The sequence below is a fragment of the Xiphophorus hellerii genome, unplaced genomic scaffold (genome assembly GCF_003331165.1).
Source record: "Xiphophorus hellerii strain 12219 unplaced genomic scaffold, Xiphophorus_hellerii-4.1 PGA_scaffold_78__1_contigs__length_500000, whole genome shotgun sequence".
NCBI lineage: Eukaryota > Metazoa > Chordata > Actinopteri > Cyprinodontiformes > Poeciliidae > Xiphophorus > Xiphophorus hellerii.
Window position 1 is genome coordinate 98,584 of NW_022587653.1, and position 13,996 is coordinate 112,579.

Consider the following 13,996-nt stretch of genomic DNA (forward strand, 5'->3'; position numbering starts at 1 on the left):
GCTGCCTGCCTAAACGGGTTCCTCACGTTTATGGGATGCCGTCACCAGTTGATCCAAAAATGGTGTAAAATAAGAGACGTCTTACTCCATTTTTCTCTTCACGCTTTAATCATGCAACTGTTATCACAACAAATTACATCCATCACAATACCTACTACATCACAGGTGTGGTTGCTATAGTAATGCTCCTCATAGACACTCTGTGTTTCTGATCACTGTGAGAGAACAGATGACTAGAAACCACCTGGCTGCCATCTTGGACACCTACCAGTCTGCTGATCTAATCCAAGTTAATCTGAGTTTAGATTAAACAAACTCTTAAACTCAGCCCCTGCTGGTCAGGTGACCCATAGACACAGTATCCTATGGAAAAGCCAGTTTTGAAATCATGTGGTCAATGTTCCCATAGCAACGGCTGGACTCCAACATGGGAGCAGTGGTGCTAACATTGATGCTACCTATTGAGTGAAAATATAAGGAGGGTGTGGTCACTGAGGTGCCATTGATCAGGTTGGGTATTTGAACAGCAAGGTGAAGCTGGTGGCTCCGCCCACCTTAATGTCCAGCCAATGGTTGCCCTGTTTGTCAAACTGATGATCTCAGTTAGCATCAAACTGTTCCGACGATGCTGGACGTACTTGGTGCAACCTGGACTGGCGGGTCTTGTAAAATTGGATCCAGTCATTTATATCAGAAACGGATCATATTCAGAACACAAATGTAACCCTTGACCCAAACATTGAACCAATCACAGCCAAGGTACAAAAAACAGTAAAAATACAAAATTAAGACAAAGTCTTAGAAAACGCTACATTAAAAATGTAAATGTGACATCACAGGCTGCAGAGTCACATGATGTCAACAACTCTGACCGTGACCTCTTTCCCTCAGGGACAAGGCCTTTCAAATTAAAAGCCCTCAGTATTTGATTCCAGGCCTTCAGTGTGGATGCTAATAATCAGCTAGAGCTGTGCTAGCAGTATCAACAGTCAGAGAAAACAACTCTGGTCTACAGAACCAGGTTCTGAAGTTGCTACATGACCCAAACAGCCAAAACCATCTGAAGATGGACTGTGGTTCTGGGATCATCTAAAGTTATCCAACTACTGCTACAAAGGCTGCATCTGGTTAGACTGAAACCATGAGCTGTTGGTCACATGACCAGGAAGATGGTCTTAGGGTCCTACCTGTGGGGTGGTACTACCACAGAATCCAAAATACCCTCCATCTAGAACTCTGACTTGGGGTTAAGGAGGCTTGTGTTTGGACAGTGGAGTCGAACTGAGGTCCAGACTGTTCAGAACGGCAGCAGAACCGAGCCTGGTTCTGACCACAAGGCTAGCTTTAGCCTGGGAGGCCAGCCTGCCCCTTCAAGTCAGCTGATGCAAAGATGTGACTACCTCACTGGGGGGTCAGGGGTCAACCACAGGCAGGTTGGCTGGAATCATTCATCTCACAGATGGCTGGAAGTATTTTGAGAGGCCAATGTGGTCGTAATGTTCTGCTTGATTGGTGTTTTATGCCAGCATTACTCACATCACTGTGATGTCACCAAGTAAGACAAAGACGATATCTTTCTCGTCGGGCCGGTTCTGTTGCTGCTGATGTGGTTGGTCCACATCTGCAGCAACAGATGCTGATGTGGAGGGCTTCAGAGCTGCCGGGTCAGAATCGGTTCTGTCTAGTACCAGGTTACATGGGGTTGACTAAGCACTATGGTGAGGTTCTGGGTGGGACAGCTACATTCAGGACTAAAGTTGTCAGTTTGAGCTCAGGAGACCCAGAAGGTTCTGGGAAGTTCTGGAGTTAAACTACATATGTGGGCTAAGAGGGTCAGACGGTTTCACCTGTAGAGTTCACTGAACCCTACAGGTGTTCAGTGAACTCTCTACCTGTAGAGTTCACTGAACTCAGGTGGATCATAGAGTAACAGACGTTCTTCAACACTCGGCTGGAAAATGAACAGATTAAGATAGAGATGTAATGTTGGAACGTCCTCCAGGTGGCGCCACGATCCTTTGAGCAGAGCGACGGGGTATGTGATCGTCAATCTGAGCCCCTGAAAGACCAATAATTTATCACATTATCAGCAGTTCACCCAGAATGCGCCTCACCTGGCTAGTCACCACTAAAGGATCCATACCTGCCAGGGTGAATCCTGATTGGTGAAGGTTTCGGGGGCCAGTTGGGGTTTTGTTCCCCGTAGGACCCCTGGTGGTTGGAGTTGGTGGGACTGACTTGGTCACACTGATGACATCATGGACTGGACCATCATAGTTACCACGGGGAACGCCGCGGGCCTCAGCCATCTGCAGCATGGAAACCAAAACATCAGAAGATTCTGATTCTGATTGGTCAGTTCACAGATGTTTGTTAACCTGCAAGTTATGACTTAACTGGTGATATTGTTGTTCAGCGGTTACCTTGCTGCGTGCTCTGATCCGCTTGTAGACGGTGTCAGGAAAAGCCTTTCTTGCTATAAAGCGTCCAGAACCTTCGGTCACGTTGAGCTGTCCGTCCTCCAGAACAACCCGACCGCCGCTGACCACTACTGTGGGAACGCCTCGAAACTCCAAACCCTCCAAGATGTTTACCTCCAAGGTCTGCACAGAGAGGTTTTTGGGGATGTAACTACTGATCAGATGGACTAGTTTGAGTAACTAACCAATCAAATCAGCGGTTACCAGGTTGTGAGTTGTGGCAGAAATGGTTAGAGTCTCTTTTGGGTTCCAAATTACAATATCAGCATCAGATCCAACAGCAATCCGTCCTGAAGAACGAGACGCACACAAGCACATCCAGTAAGCTGGGATTACGAATGACTAAAATCTGATCACCAGTTTCCAGTAAAACATCCAGAAACACCACCCTGGATTTTACCCAGAAGCTCTAAGTTTGTCCTCCAGGTCTCATAAGAGATGAAGTCTGAAATTAGAAGCTGCATGATGCCTCAGTCCTTTAGATCAGCGGTCCCCAACCTTTTTAGTCGCGTGGACCGGTCAGCCCTTCGCAATTTTGCTGCAGACCGGAGGAGTGGGGGTGGGTGCGCGTCCTAAGTATCGAGTCCGATGCTGTTGTTCGCGTCGGGGGGGAGCGCAGTACTCCGATGTTGTTTTGTTACTCATTCTACTCATTCTCTCAATTTTCGTAACCGGTAAAATCAGGTTTAGGATTTTCAAAATACAAGATCTGGAAGTAGTTCATTATTTTCTTGCGCGGCCCGGTGGTTGGGGACCACTGCTTTAGATGAGTGGCTGAGCGTTACCAGATCTGCTGGTTCCACAGTTTGTGTTTTAACTCCACCCCCAAGTCGACAGCGATGGCAGGAGGGAGCCTAATGACCTCTGTCACCATGGTAACCGTCCACCTGGGGGCTGTGCCCAGGACGGCTTCCTGATTAGCAACACCCCTAATTTCTACCTGTCCCTACCACGGGTTTTGTCTTTGACCTTCTGACCCAAGGTCCATGCATGTGCTGTGAGGAGCAGTTGCTTAATAAACTTCAGACTGTGAGGTCCATAAACTGACTCCGGCTCAGAGGCTGGACCCACTGAACCGATAGGCCTGTAAGCCAGACCCCTATGTCTGGCTGTTCACGAAACATCTTGATGACTTCAACCCATCAGCCGACTTTCTGGGAATGGAAAACATTTCCCGTCAAGCCTCACCAGTAGAAATGAAGCGCTGCGTACCTTTGCGTGGGTACATGTTGAAGACCTTGGCAGCGTTGGTGCTCGTCACTGCAACAAACTCATTCTCGTCCATCTTTCCTGTGGACTGCATACAGAACGAGATGAAAATCAGCGAAGCCTGAAAAAAACAGGTCACCATCCCCCTTCAAATCTACCAAACCTGCTCTCAAACGTTTGAAACAATAAAATTCTCATTTATGCTGTTTCAATTTTAAAGATATTAAAATTGGTACACGTAGGAAATAGTGTTTCAAAATTCTACCAGCAGAGGGTGACCGCATGAATTTTAGCTTGTTAAAGAATCAGTAAGTTTTATTTGTTTTTTCCAAAATGAACTTTATTTAGATATGAACATTGAACAGCTCAAACATAAATGTCACCATATGATGTGCTATACCAGATTATAGCCTAAGCTAATTTGCATGTGTAGTCCCAACTGTCCAACCATATCAGCCATTGTTGCTAATGGTGTTCAACCTGACCTTCCACCAGCAGCTCGCTTGTTTCCTCGTGGAGCTTAGGAACATCTGACCTTTGGGTGTGATGTCATCAGTCAGAGCGGCTTCAGGTGAAGGGCTCTTACCACAGCTCTGTCCCAGATCACCGACAGCCTCTCTTCAATGCCGCTAGTTCCCTCTGGGATCAGCGTGAAGTCATCTTTACCAACAGCCTTCTGAGCTGTAGAGAAGCTGGCCTGAGCGCTGGAGGTCACCTGAAGATTGCCGCTGGAAAAAAACACCTGTTAGACTCACCTGCTGCTAGACTAAAGTGGAGTCAGAGAGGTGTGTATTCACCATGCTAGCAGAGAGGTCAGATACTGTGGCGTGGACGGATCCGGGTTCAGGGGAGGGCTCATCACAAAGGCAGCTGCTGTGGTCCAATCTTTGGCCCAGTAGTGAGAGCCATCAGTGGCCAGGCCAGCTGTGATTGGCTCCCCATACACAACCACACCTGAGGACAGAAAGAGAGTTGCAGCTTGGTGGAGCAGGTCTGGTTGGCTTCAACCTGACTCCTAAAGGTGAGGCATTCAGTGACACCAGTTCAGTTCCATAGTCAGAACATAAGAGCTTTGTGGAGCACCAGGACCTGGAGCTGCAGTCCTGCACCTGAGGAAACTGGTGTCAGGTTTGACATGAGATGTTCACCTTAGACCAAAGATCAGGTCTTTGCCAAGTCTGAACTAAACCTGTCTGTTTCCTCCAGACTTGAACTCTGACTTCTGAGTAGATCCAAAGTCACATCAACAGAAGCTGAAGTCAGTGAACGAACTGGTTCATGAGTTCCTGGAGAACGGTTGAACCTCAGAATCTGACGTTGACCTGTAGGAACTCTGGGTCGGGTTCTCACCTTTTTTCCTGGCTTTGGCAATAACATCAGCAGCAGACTTGCTCATCACCTTGGTAACGTAGAGCGGGCAGTTGGCCTGCTTGGCGATGGTGATGGCCCGATAGACTGCCTCAGTCTCCACCTGAAACACAAACCCAACAGCAGTCAGATCTGGGGCCTGTAGATAAAACACTTTTATTCTTCATCAGTGGTCTCAATCCCCAGTCCCTGAGGGCCGGTGTTATGCAACTTTTAAATGTATCCCTTGTCCTATACACTTAAATTAAATGGCTAAACTGCCTCACTAGCATGCAGTCCATCTCTACAGGGCTCTACTGATGAGCTAATACTGGAGCAGAGAGACATCTAAAAGTCGCAGGATACCTGGAGTTCGAGACCACTGATCACAGAAAACCATCCTGAGTGGATGAAATTATCGGCAGAACAGGTGGAACCATCACTCCCAATGACCCACCGAACCAGAACCGAGTAAAGAGACCACACCCGTGGCGTCCATGTAGGGTTCAGGTACTTTTACCTCTTCAGGGTGAGATAAAACATGGCCTTCAGGTCCAGTAATACCCACACTGAGAAGTTTCTTCTGCTCCTGAAACACAAACCATTTCAGACAACTTAGAACCAGTAAAATCTAGTTAAGACCGGTTTGAATGTATTCAGTGGTTCATCTTGTTCAGGTGTGTTACCTCATCGATGATGTCACCGTTCTCAGCATGGACCTGAGCAACTGCTCCAAGATCCCGGAGGATCCCAAACGCTTCATAAAGCTGAGCCCCAGGAAGCAGAAAGTGATGAACAAATAAACAGGAAGTGGACAACAACAAATAAACAAGAACATGTTTCTGTTTCACCTGAGAGTCGGAGCTCTGGTACCGGTCTTTGTAAGCCATAAAGAAGAGGAAGGAATTCACCCCTGAAACACAGCGGGACAGTGAGCGGTACCATTCTACTGATGTCATCCTGAAGGTTCTGGTCTTGCTATGAAGGTTACTGGTAAATGGCTCTCAAGATGTTCTCCAGGTCTGCATCTGAAATGGACCAAGTGACGGTCCAGAACCTGGTTTCATTTGGGTCTTTGTGGAAGGATTTTAAAGGTTTTCTAAAACCTTCCTCAGGGATCAAGAAGGATCATTTGGATCAGTCTGGAAACAGTCCAGAGCCTTCCTAGATGTCCCCAGATATAAGTGGGAGAATCAAGAACCCAGTAAAACTTGTCAGAACTTTCCATCTAAGCCATGATAACACATATTGTTGACTCAGCTGCATATCGATCATGAGAAACGTTCCATTGGCTGCTACATGTTTGATCACCACCCCCTCTCTTTAACCTTTATTGATCACCTTTATCTTTGACGAGCGTCTCCAGCTCCTCGTAGAGGCCTTCATGCCACCTGGTGACATCCAGATGGAAGGAAAAGTCACAGCACGCCCTCTGCTCTGCCGTCTCCTTCCACAGATCAAACGCTGACAGCAAGCTAGTCCCCGGCTCCACCAACACATGATCGACTGCAGACAGACAGAAATGAGGTGGCATGCAGGTGGGGGTGCTGATGGATGATTGGTGGTCACTGACTGATGGTGGTGGTTCCTCCAGACAGGGCGGCTTTGGTTCCCTGGTAGAAGTCGTCACATGGGATCAGGCCTTTCTGCGGAGCCTGGAGGTTGGTGTTGGCATCAACGCCTCCAGGGATCACCAGCTGACCGTACGCATCCAGCGTCTTCACACCAGATGGGATAATCAGGTTCTCGCCTATCTGCCTGTCAGGAAACAGGAAGTGTGGTCGTGTCAGAGGAGCTCACACTGACACCTGGTGACCAGGTGAGATCATTCAGCCGCAGGAGTACTGGCTGAAGATGTACCTGATAGTCCCGTCCTCGATGTAGACGTCAGCGTAGAATGACTGATCGTCATTGACAACTTTTCCTCCTTTGATGATGAGACGGTCTCCCTGGAAACAGAGAAACAGAGAAGTTTGTGGGGAAATCTGAAGGAGGAAGAGATGGCTGCTGACATCCAGGATTCTCAATTTGACCCAAAGTGACCCAAAAGAACACAGCTCAACACGACTGTGGACCTGGTTTACCACCAGGTCTGGCTCAATGTGACCTAAGTCTTCATATGGACGTTCTCAATGAAAGAGAGATGTTGGAGGAACCAGGAGGCTCAGGAACTTAATGATCTAAAGACAAGATTTCCTGAATCCAACATGTCCTCCTCTGTGAGCTGGAAGAACATCAGAGATGAGATTCTTGAGGTGAACGGAGAACCTATCTAACCTGGACCAGGATTCTCCTCTCTGAGGAGGATAAACTATTAATCCAAAACTTCCAGAACAGAACCAGCCACATGACTGGGCTCTGGGTTTGTTGAGAAGGAAATGGGTCCTGGAAGTGGTTTTGGTTCTGGAGCATCAGCGAGGGCATCATCTGAATGGAGGGTTTTCCTGGTTCCTATCTGGAAGTTAGTGGTTGACAAGGAGAGGCACTGGAACTCTGGATCTATGGATGGGATCAGAGGTTCTGGGTTCAATCCCAGACCAAACCCTGATTCCCAGACTGGGATTCAGAACCAGACTGGGTTCAATGAGGCGTTTCATCTTCATCTGAACCTGCAGCTTTCATGAGAGCCAGGGAACGCCAATTAATCCTGGAACCTCTGAGCATCATGAGCTAACCTGCAACTATTGGATGAAACGCCTCATCATGGAGGGACTCGGGCCAGGGGGGAACTGATCCAGAGGGGAACCGGTCTGGGGAAAACATCCTGAAATCTCCATGATTTTGGTTTGGTTTCTTTGCCCAAACCGAACCAACTTCTCTGGTTGGAGAACGGTTCTGACATGAGGCTAAAAATGAAACTAGACTAACTTAAAGTTCTGCAGAACCAAATAAGCGGAACCCAGAAAATCAGCTTTCAATGCAGGAACATGAAACGTCCAACTGCCCCTGAATGCAGCGCGCTGCATACAGCAGAACCCAGATATTTATCTCGGACCGAAACAAAAAAAGCTCAGCTAAGATGAGCTGAGCGGCCCGGAAGCTGCACACATCCTCTCGGTTCGGTTCGGCGGGTCTCCTCCCTGTCAGACAGGCGGGGCTTCAGCATCACCGGCCCGGTCCCATCTCGGCTGCACTCGGCTCGGTTCGGTTCGGATTGGACCTACCGCGGGTCTCTTCTTGACCTGGAAGGACATCCTGACGGATCTGGGTCGGTCCGGATCAGCTGGCTGAATCTACTCCTCACACGGACCCGCAGCTATTGTTGCTGCAGCCACCTGTGACGTCAAGCTTCAGCTGATATACACAGACACAGTTTCCGGTGTGGACCTTCACAATAAAGGCCCAAGCATGACAGCAGTGCTTTGCAGTTGCCATGGTGACCACCAGACGTCCGATAGACTCGTTTTAGATGAGTTCGGATAATCTGCTGGTCGGTTCCGGTTCAGCAGAAAAACTGGTTTATTGTTTTCACTCTGTAAGAACTTCCGGTCTGAAGAATAACCCAGATTGGCTCTGAAGAAAGAAATCCGGTTCGGTCCTGAAGAATGACCAGGTTCGGATCTTTTTCCATGGTGACAGATGTTGGAATCTGAAGCGGGTCCAGCTCAGATTGAAGTCAGCCAATGTAAACAGGAAGTGAGATCTCGGCTTCCTGATGGACTCCGATCCTCAGAACCGGGTTGGTTCCAGCTCGCAGCTGTGATGCTCCGACCTGATACCATTTGAAGTGCCGCCTTTAATGGGCCACTGGTTCCGAACAGTTCAACTGCAAATTGAAGAAAAGAAGATGGCGGAACCCTGGAGGAATCCATCAGCGCTCCTGATCCTGACCCGGGAATCTGCAGATGTTCTCCAGGGTCTGGATTCTTCCTCAGCAGCTCCAGTCTTGTGGACTGTGGTGTAGGGCTGAATCGATTCCTCGAATGATTCGAGTTCCCCGATTATTAAAATTCCAAGAGGAAGATTTATCTGCCTGTTTAGACCGTGTTCCGGCCGGGTTCTTATTTGCGTTGCGCAGTTCTCTCACTTCCGCCTGAGTTGTTGATGAAAGCTAAGTGTTAGCAGAGTAACGTCCATGTTTCAAGTTCGGTCTGGGAGGATTTTACTGATTCACGATAATGTCCGGGTTTTTGTCGTTTTTCGGGAACCAATAAACATCCTTAAAATGAAGCCTGGAGTAGCAACAGGTGTATTTATACAGGGGAGCGATGCTAGCTTTCTGGACAAACCGGAAATGAATTTCCTTCACTTGGCTCGATGTCTTAAGTTAACCTCAGCGCGGATCACGCGCCTCCTTTCACTCAAGCTGGACACACGCTGACCTGAACGGATATTTCCTTCAACCCCTGTGAGGAATTAGGATTCTTTGGCGAACAACACATCAAGGTAAGAGTCTAAACCAGCCGCGTTAGCTCTGGTTGAACCGCAGGAATAACTTGCACTTCTGAAAGTTGAGCTTTCAGAAGTGCGATGAGAATGATTTATACTTGTGAACAAAAAATATATTCGGCGTTTACATCTTTCCTGTAAAGTTCATGTCTGTGTTCCCGGCTGGCCAGTGGCTAACCTCATCATGCAGGAGCTTTCACGCTTCACGTTGGTTTTATATTATTTTATTATTATTTTTAGAATTATTTTTCTGGTACGCAAACCATATCAAATGCTTTGTCCACTTAGTCAGCCAGAGTTAATGAGCGCAGAGATCAGAGAAACTCGTCCCATAAACTGCAGCAGTCAGAACAGTTTCTGTGACTCTTATTAAAAACTCAACAAACATGAAATGTTAGAGCTACTAAAACCACATTAGCAGCATAAAATTAAATCTCAGTTTGTTGCTCATCTCTGCTCAGTGCAGCAGATTGAACTCATCCTGCAGGGCCGGTCCAAGGCTGCATGAGGCCTGGGGCAGAATCTGACCTAGGGGCCCCTCTTGCTGCTAAAACCATCAGCACCTCTAACAGCTCCTGTGTTCGATTTGATCTGGGAGAGAGAGAGTAGATTAACTGGTCAACCTAAAAACAATCAGTTATAATTGCAGTTTATTAATTTATTAACTCAAAGATTCAACTCACAGCATCAGATTGTTGCTATGGTAACAAAACAATCTAACTATGAATATTGTTCTTTAAACTTTTACAAAGTAAACTTGCCACCTCCTTAAATTCTTACATTTAAATGTTAAATAATTTAAAATCTTTTTATTTATGTATGCTGAAACCATTAAATCAAATTTAGCAGCATTTGATCATCTCAATAAATAAATGTTACATTTATGTATCTGTGGTTTGTGTTAAAATATTAACATTTATGGCCCCTGAAGCCCTGGGGGCCTCATGGAGCCGCTGACTTCATTTGGATTAAACAGAAGTGCAAATAATTGATATTCATCTTAATTGTATTTTTTAATTTGCTGTTTTTAAGACTAGTTGTGGGTTTAGATAGCGTTTCGCTGGAGATGTTTTCCCGTAACATATAATTACCCTGTAATACTTTTACTTCTCCTGTCTACTTAACAGGAGTTAACAGGAGTTAAGTAGACCGTGCTGGTGGACCTGTGGACCGGTGGACCTGTGGACCTGTGGACCGGTGGACCGCCTCGGCGCCCCGACCGCCGGGCCGAGCAAGTTTTCTGGGGGAAACCCTGATCCCGGTCTCAACAAATGGTGGCGGAGCTGAGCTGGTAGATGAGTTTCTGTGACGAACTAAGGAGTCAAATCCCGTCGCTAACATGAACACAAAGCTAAATGTCTGGGCAAGGTCAGAGTTCATCTATTAAACTGACTGGAGATGAATATGTAAACCAAAAGCTGGATCATAGACAATTTTTATAAGCGTATTTGTGAGCCTGCCTCTTTATTGTTACATTGAATATAATTTCAGATTTTTGTATAACTTTTCTTCAGGTTAACTTAGAAAGTGAGATTTATTGTTACAGGTTAGTTTTCTAAACTACAGAAAAGTTATTGTTAGGGAAGCTCAAAAATGAAAAATTGGACTGATATTGATATCTGATAACACTGATGTTATGTTAGATTTACAAATATTTTACTTAATCAGATTTTTAATCTGATTACTGGATTACTGAAATCTTCATTTAGAACAGCCCTACAGTGGTGTTAGTGGTCTTCTTGACTCTAACTGGTTTGTTACTGGGCCATTAATGGGTTTTAGATGAACAACAAAGAGACTATTGGATGCTAACTGGACCAACCGACCCAACTGGTGGACGGGTTGTCTTCTCGGTCCAGAACCGAGGCTGTTTGGACCTTCTCTTCCTGAAGGTTTGGTTGCTTCAGGTGAATCGTTTTTATTCTCTGGCCATCTGGACCAGTTCTGGACTGGTTCTGTTAGGGTTCTGCATACTGAACACACCACAGCAGACCCTGATACCTGGTTGGTTCTGATCAGCGGAGCGGGTCCAGATTCCTCAGTGACTCATTAAAGCCTTGAATGAAGGTTCTGACCTTTGACTTTGTAAGATAATGTGAAACTAAATGGGACCAAAAACCCAGAAATGGCAGAAATCAGAACCAAACTGGGGTCCAGTCGGAACCAAACCCAGTTTATATGGACTATTTCTTCCTATTAAACTTGGAGCCAATATTTAGTTTTATACTTTTACCTTTTTGTCTTTCTTGTGGTTTTGTTTGTATTTCCTCTAATTCCTGTAAAACACTGAACTGCCTTGTTGCTGAAAATATGCTATATAAATAAAATGACCTTACCTTACCCGGTCCAATCAGAACCAAACCCGGGTTCTGATGGTTCTGTTGGATTCTGTTAGGTATATTTTTCTACCATCTATAAACAAATACAGGTAGAAAGTAATGAACCTCTCTCTTGCCGTAGTTTTCCCGGGTGTGTCCAGATGGAAGGACTGCGGTCCGTCCTCCATGTTGGCCTCCCGTTTGGGTCGGACCGGCGCCGCGCCGCTGCAGCCGAGGACTGAAGGACTCGAAGTTCAGAGTTTTGTTCTCGAAAGCTCCTTCCACGTTGCAGAACATTCCTCCGAACTTCATCCGAGGACGAGGAGAATCGGAACCGAGCCGGGACAGGAGAGAGGAGCGGTCGTCCTCCTGACAGAACCTCCGCTCAGACATGCTGCCGACAAATGATGAAGAGGAGGAGGAAGAGCCTGCGCTGGCTGACTTAGAGGGGGAGGAAGAGGAGGAGGAGGAGGAAGAAGAAAATGACCCAAAAGAGATCCACAGAGGAGAACAAACGGCAAATAATGAAAAGGAATCGCCTCATTAAAACCTGACAAGTTCTGGTTCAATTTGAAGAACCCGACTAAGGTTCTGAGTTTCTGGTTCTGTTCTTTCTTCGGGTCAAACCCGGAGATTCCAGAACTTTGAAGGAGGAGATGGTTCACCAGAACCGATGGTTCTGTTGGCTGGAAAAGAGTTCAGACTGAGGTCATGTGACCTGGACTGTTTCAGCTCCAATGAGCAGGAAGATGAACACACACACACGCACACCTACACACACACACACCCACACACACATACACACACACACACACACATTCATAGCCATGCTTTTGTGTCTTGTAGGGACTTCACACTGATTTCCATTCATTTTCTACAGCCTAACCCAAAAACGTTTCCCCTCATGGGGAGCAAAATGTCCCCGCAAGGACAGAAACACCTGGTTCACTCTCTGAGTGTGTGTGAGGAAACCAGACGTTCTGATGCAAATCGGACTCAGCGTTGTTTGTGAAGCTACTGGACCTCACAGAGACGGTAAACCGGGCCAGAGAGACGAGGAGCCTGACCTGGAGCTCCTCTTCTGTCAGCTCTCCTTAGATCCCAGCCTGACCCGGATCACTGCACACTGGGTTTAATGGGATGACTGGGTTTAGGACTGAACTGCAACTGGGTCACTGAAGCGGTCCTGGAACAGCTCTTGAGAACCACAGAGATGTAGTGCTGTTGGTAGGAAGCTGGTTGGTTCCGGTCCAATTTGGAAAGATTGTTCGACGCTGTTAGTTGTTGTGGAGCATTTTCTTCTTCTATGGTCAGCAACTCCCGGTTCTTCTTCTTTCTAGTTCCAGATTCAAGTTGGGTCAGCGCATCGTGCCAAACAGAACATCAACTATTGGAGATGTGGACTCGTCTTTGGCTCCGCCCCCACAGCCAATGAACCAATTAACAGCTGACTTCACACCAGTACCGCCCGGCCTGAATGGACCCACAGGGTTCCAGGACTGGGTTCGGACCGGGCCCTGAGGGCTTATCCAAAGACGCTGGACCCATGTTCGAGGCTCGACCCGGCTCAGCCCAACTGGACTCGACCCGACTCTCCAGTTTAAAAAAGACCTTGGGCTTCTGTCTCTGCTCTGTGTGGTTCCGGATGGTTCTGGATGGTCCTGGATGGTCTTAGATGGTTCTGGATGATCTTAGATGGTTCCGGATGGTCTTAGATGGTTGTGGATGGTCCTGGATGGTCTTAGATGGTCCTGGATGGTCTTAGATGGTTCTGGATGGTCTTAGATGGTTCCGGATGGTCACACGCTGGGAATTCCAAGGGGGCAGATGACTGCTGATTCTGAGCCCGGTACTGGTTCTGGTTCTGTTGGAGGTTTTTTTCTCTCTACTGTCACCCCCTGCTGGTCAGAAGGTGGTTCTGTAGGTCAGGATCCTCTTCAGGGTTTCCATAGAAATGCTTAACTAATTTGAATCATGAACTGAACTTGAGTCGTTGATCAACTCGGATCAGTCCAATCGATTGTGTTGGAAAGTTCTGTTGGTAAAGAGCCTGTAGAAATGAACGGATCCGACTTATTGCAGGATCCAGTCCAGCTCTGATTTTGATCTGCAGCATTTCTGGGACTTTAACCCGTTTGTGATCTACATGAAGCTGGACCAATCCCGACTCTTGACCCTGATTCTGTGGAAACAGCGTCTAATGAAGCCCAGCTGGGCCGGATGATCTGGACCCACCCTGCTCCGGCCCGGAGT

At 47.1% G+C, this 13,996-nt stretch overlaps 1 protein-coding gene across 3 annotated transcripts; it reads right to left on the reverse strand.

Annotated features, from left to right (window-relative positions):
* Positions 1 to 85: 85 nt before the first annotated feature.
* dpysl4 (dihydropyrimidinase like 4) lies at positions 86 to 12,164 on the reverse strand. Of its 3 annotated transcripts, XM_032557499.1 has the most exons (15): positions 11,870 to 12,163; positions 6,897 to 6,985; positions 6,610 to 6,794; positions 6,378 to 6,542; positions 5,888 to 5,949; positions 5,723 to 5,803; positions 5,557 to 5,625; positions 5,040 to 5,160; positions 4,487 to 4,643; positions 4,276 to 4,417; positions 3,693 to 3,777; positions 2,685 to 2,770; positions 2,424 to 2,603; positions 2,144 to 2,309; positions 86 to 2,059 (listed from the first exon to the last, which is right to left on the reverse strand). In XM_032557499.1, exons 1-15 carry the CDS (start codon positions 12,134 to 12,136, stop codon positions 1,968 to 1,970), a joined length of 1,947 nt encoding a protein of 648 aa, XP_032413390.1. In that variant the 5' UTR covers positions 12,137 to 12,163; the 3' UTR covers positions 86 to 1,967. The 3 variants fall into 3 exon arrangements, with proteins under 3 accessions (XP_032413390.1, XP_032413389.1, XP_032413391.1); XM_032557498.1 differs by having other exon boundaries at positions 5,723 to 5,949; positions 11,870 to 12,164; XM_032557500.1 differs by lacking the exon at positions 11,870 to 12,163 and adding an exon at positions 8,201 to 8,347 and having other exon boundaries at positions 5,723 to 5,949.
* Positions 12,165 to 13,996: the final 1,832 nt, after the last annotated feature.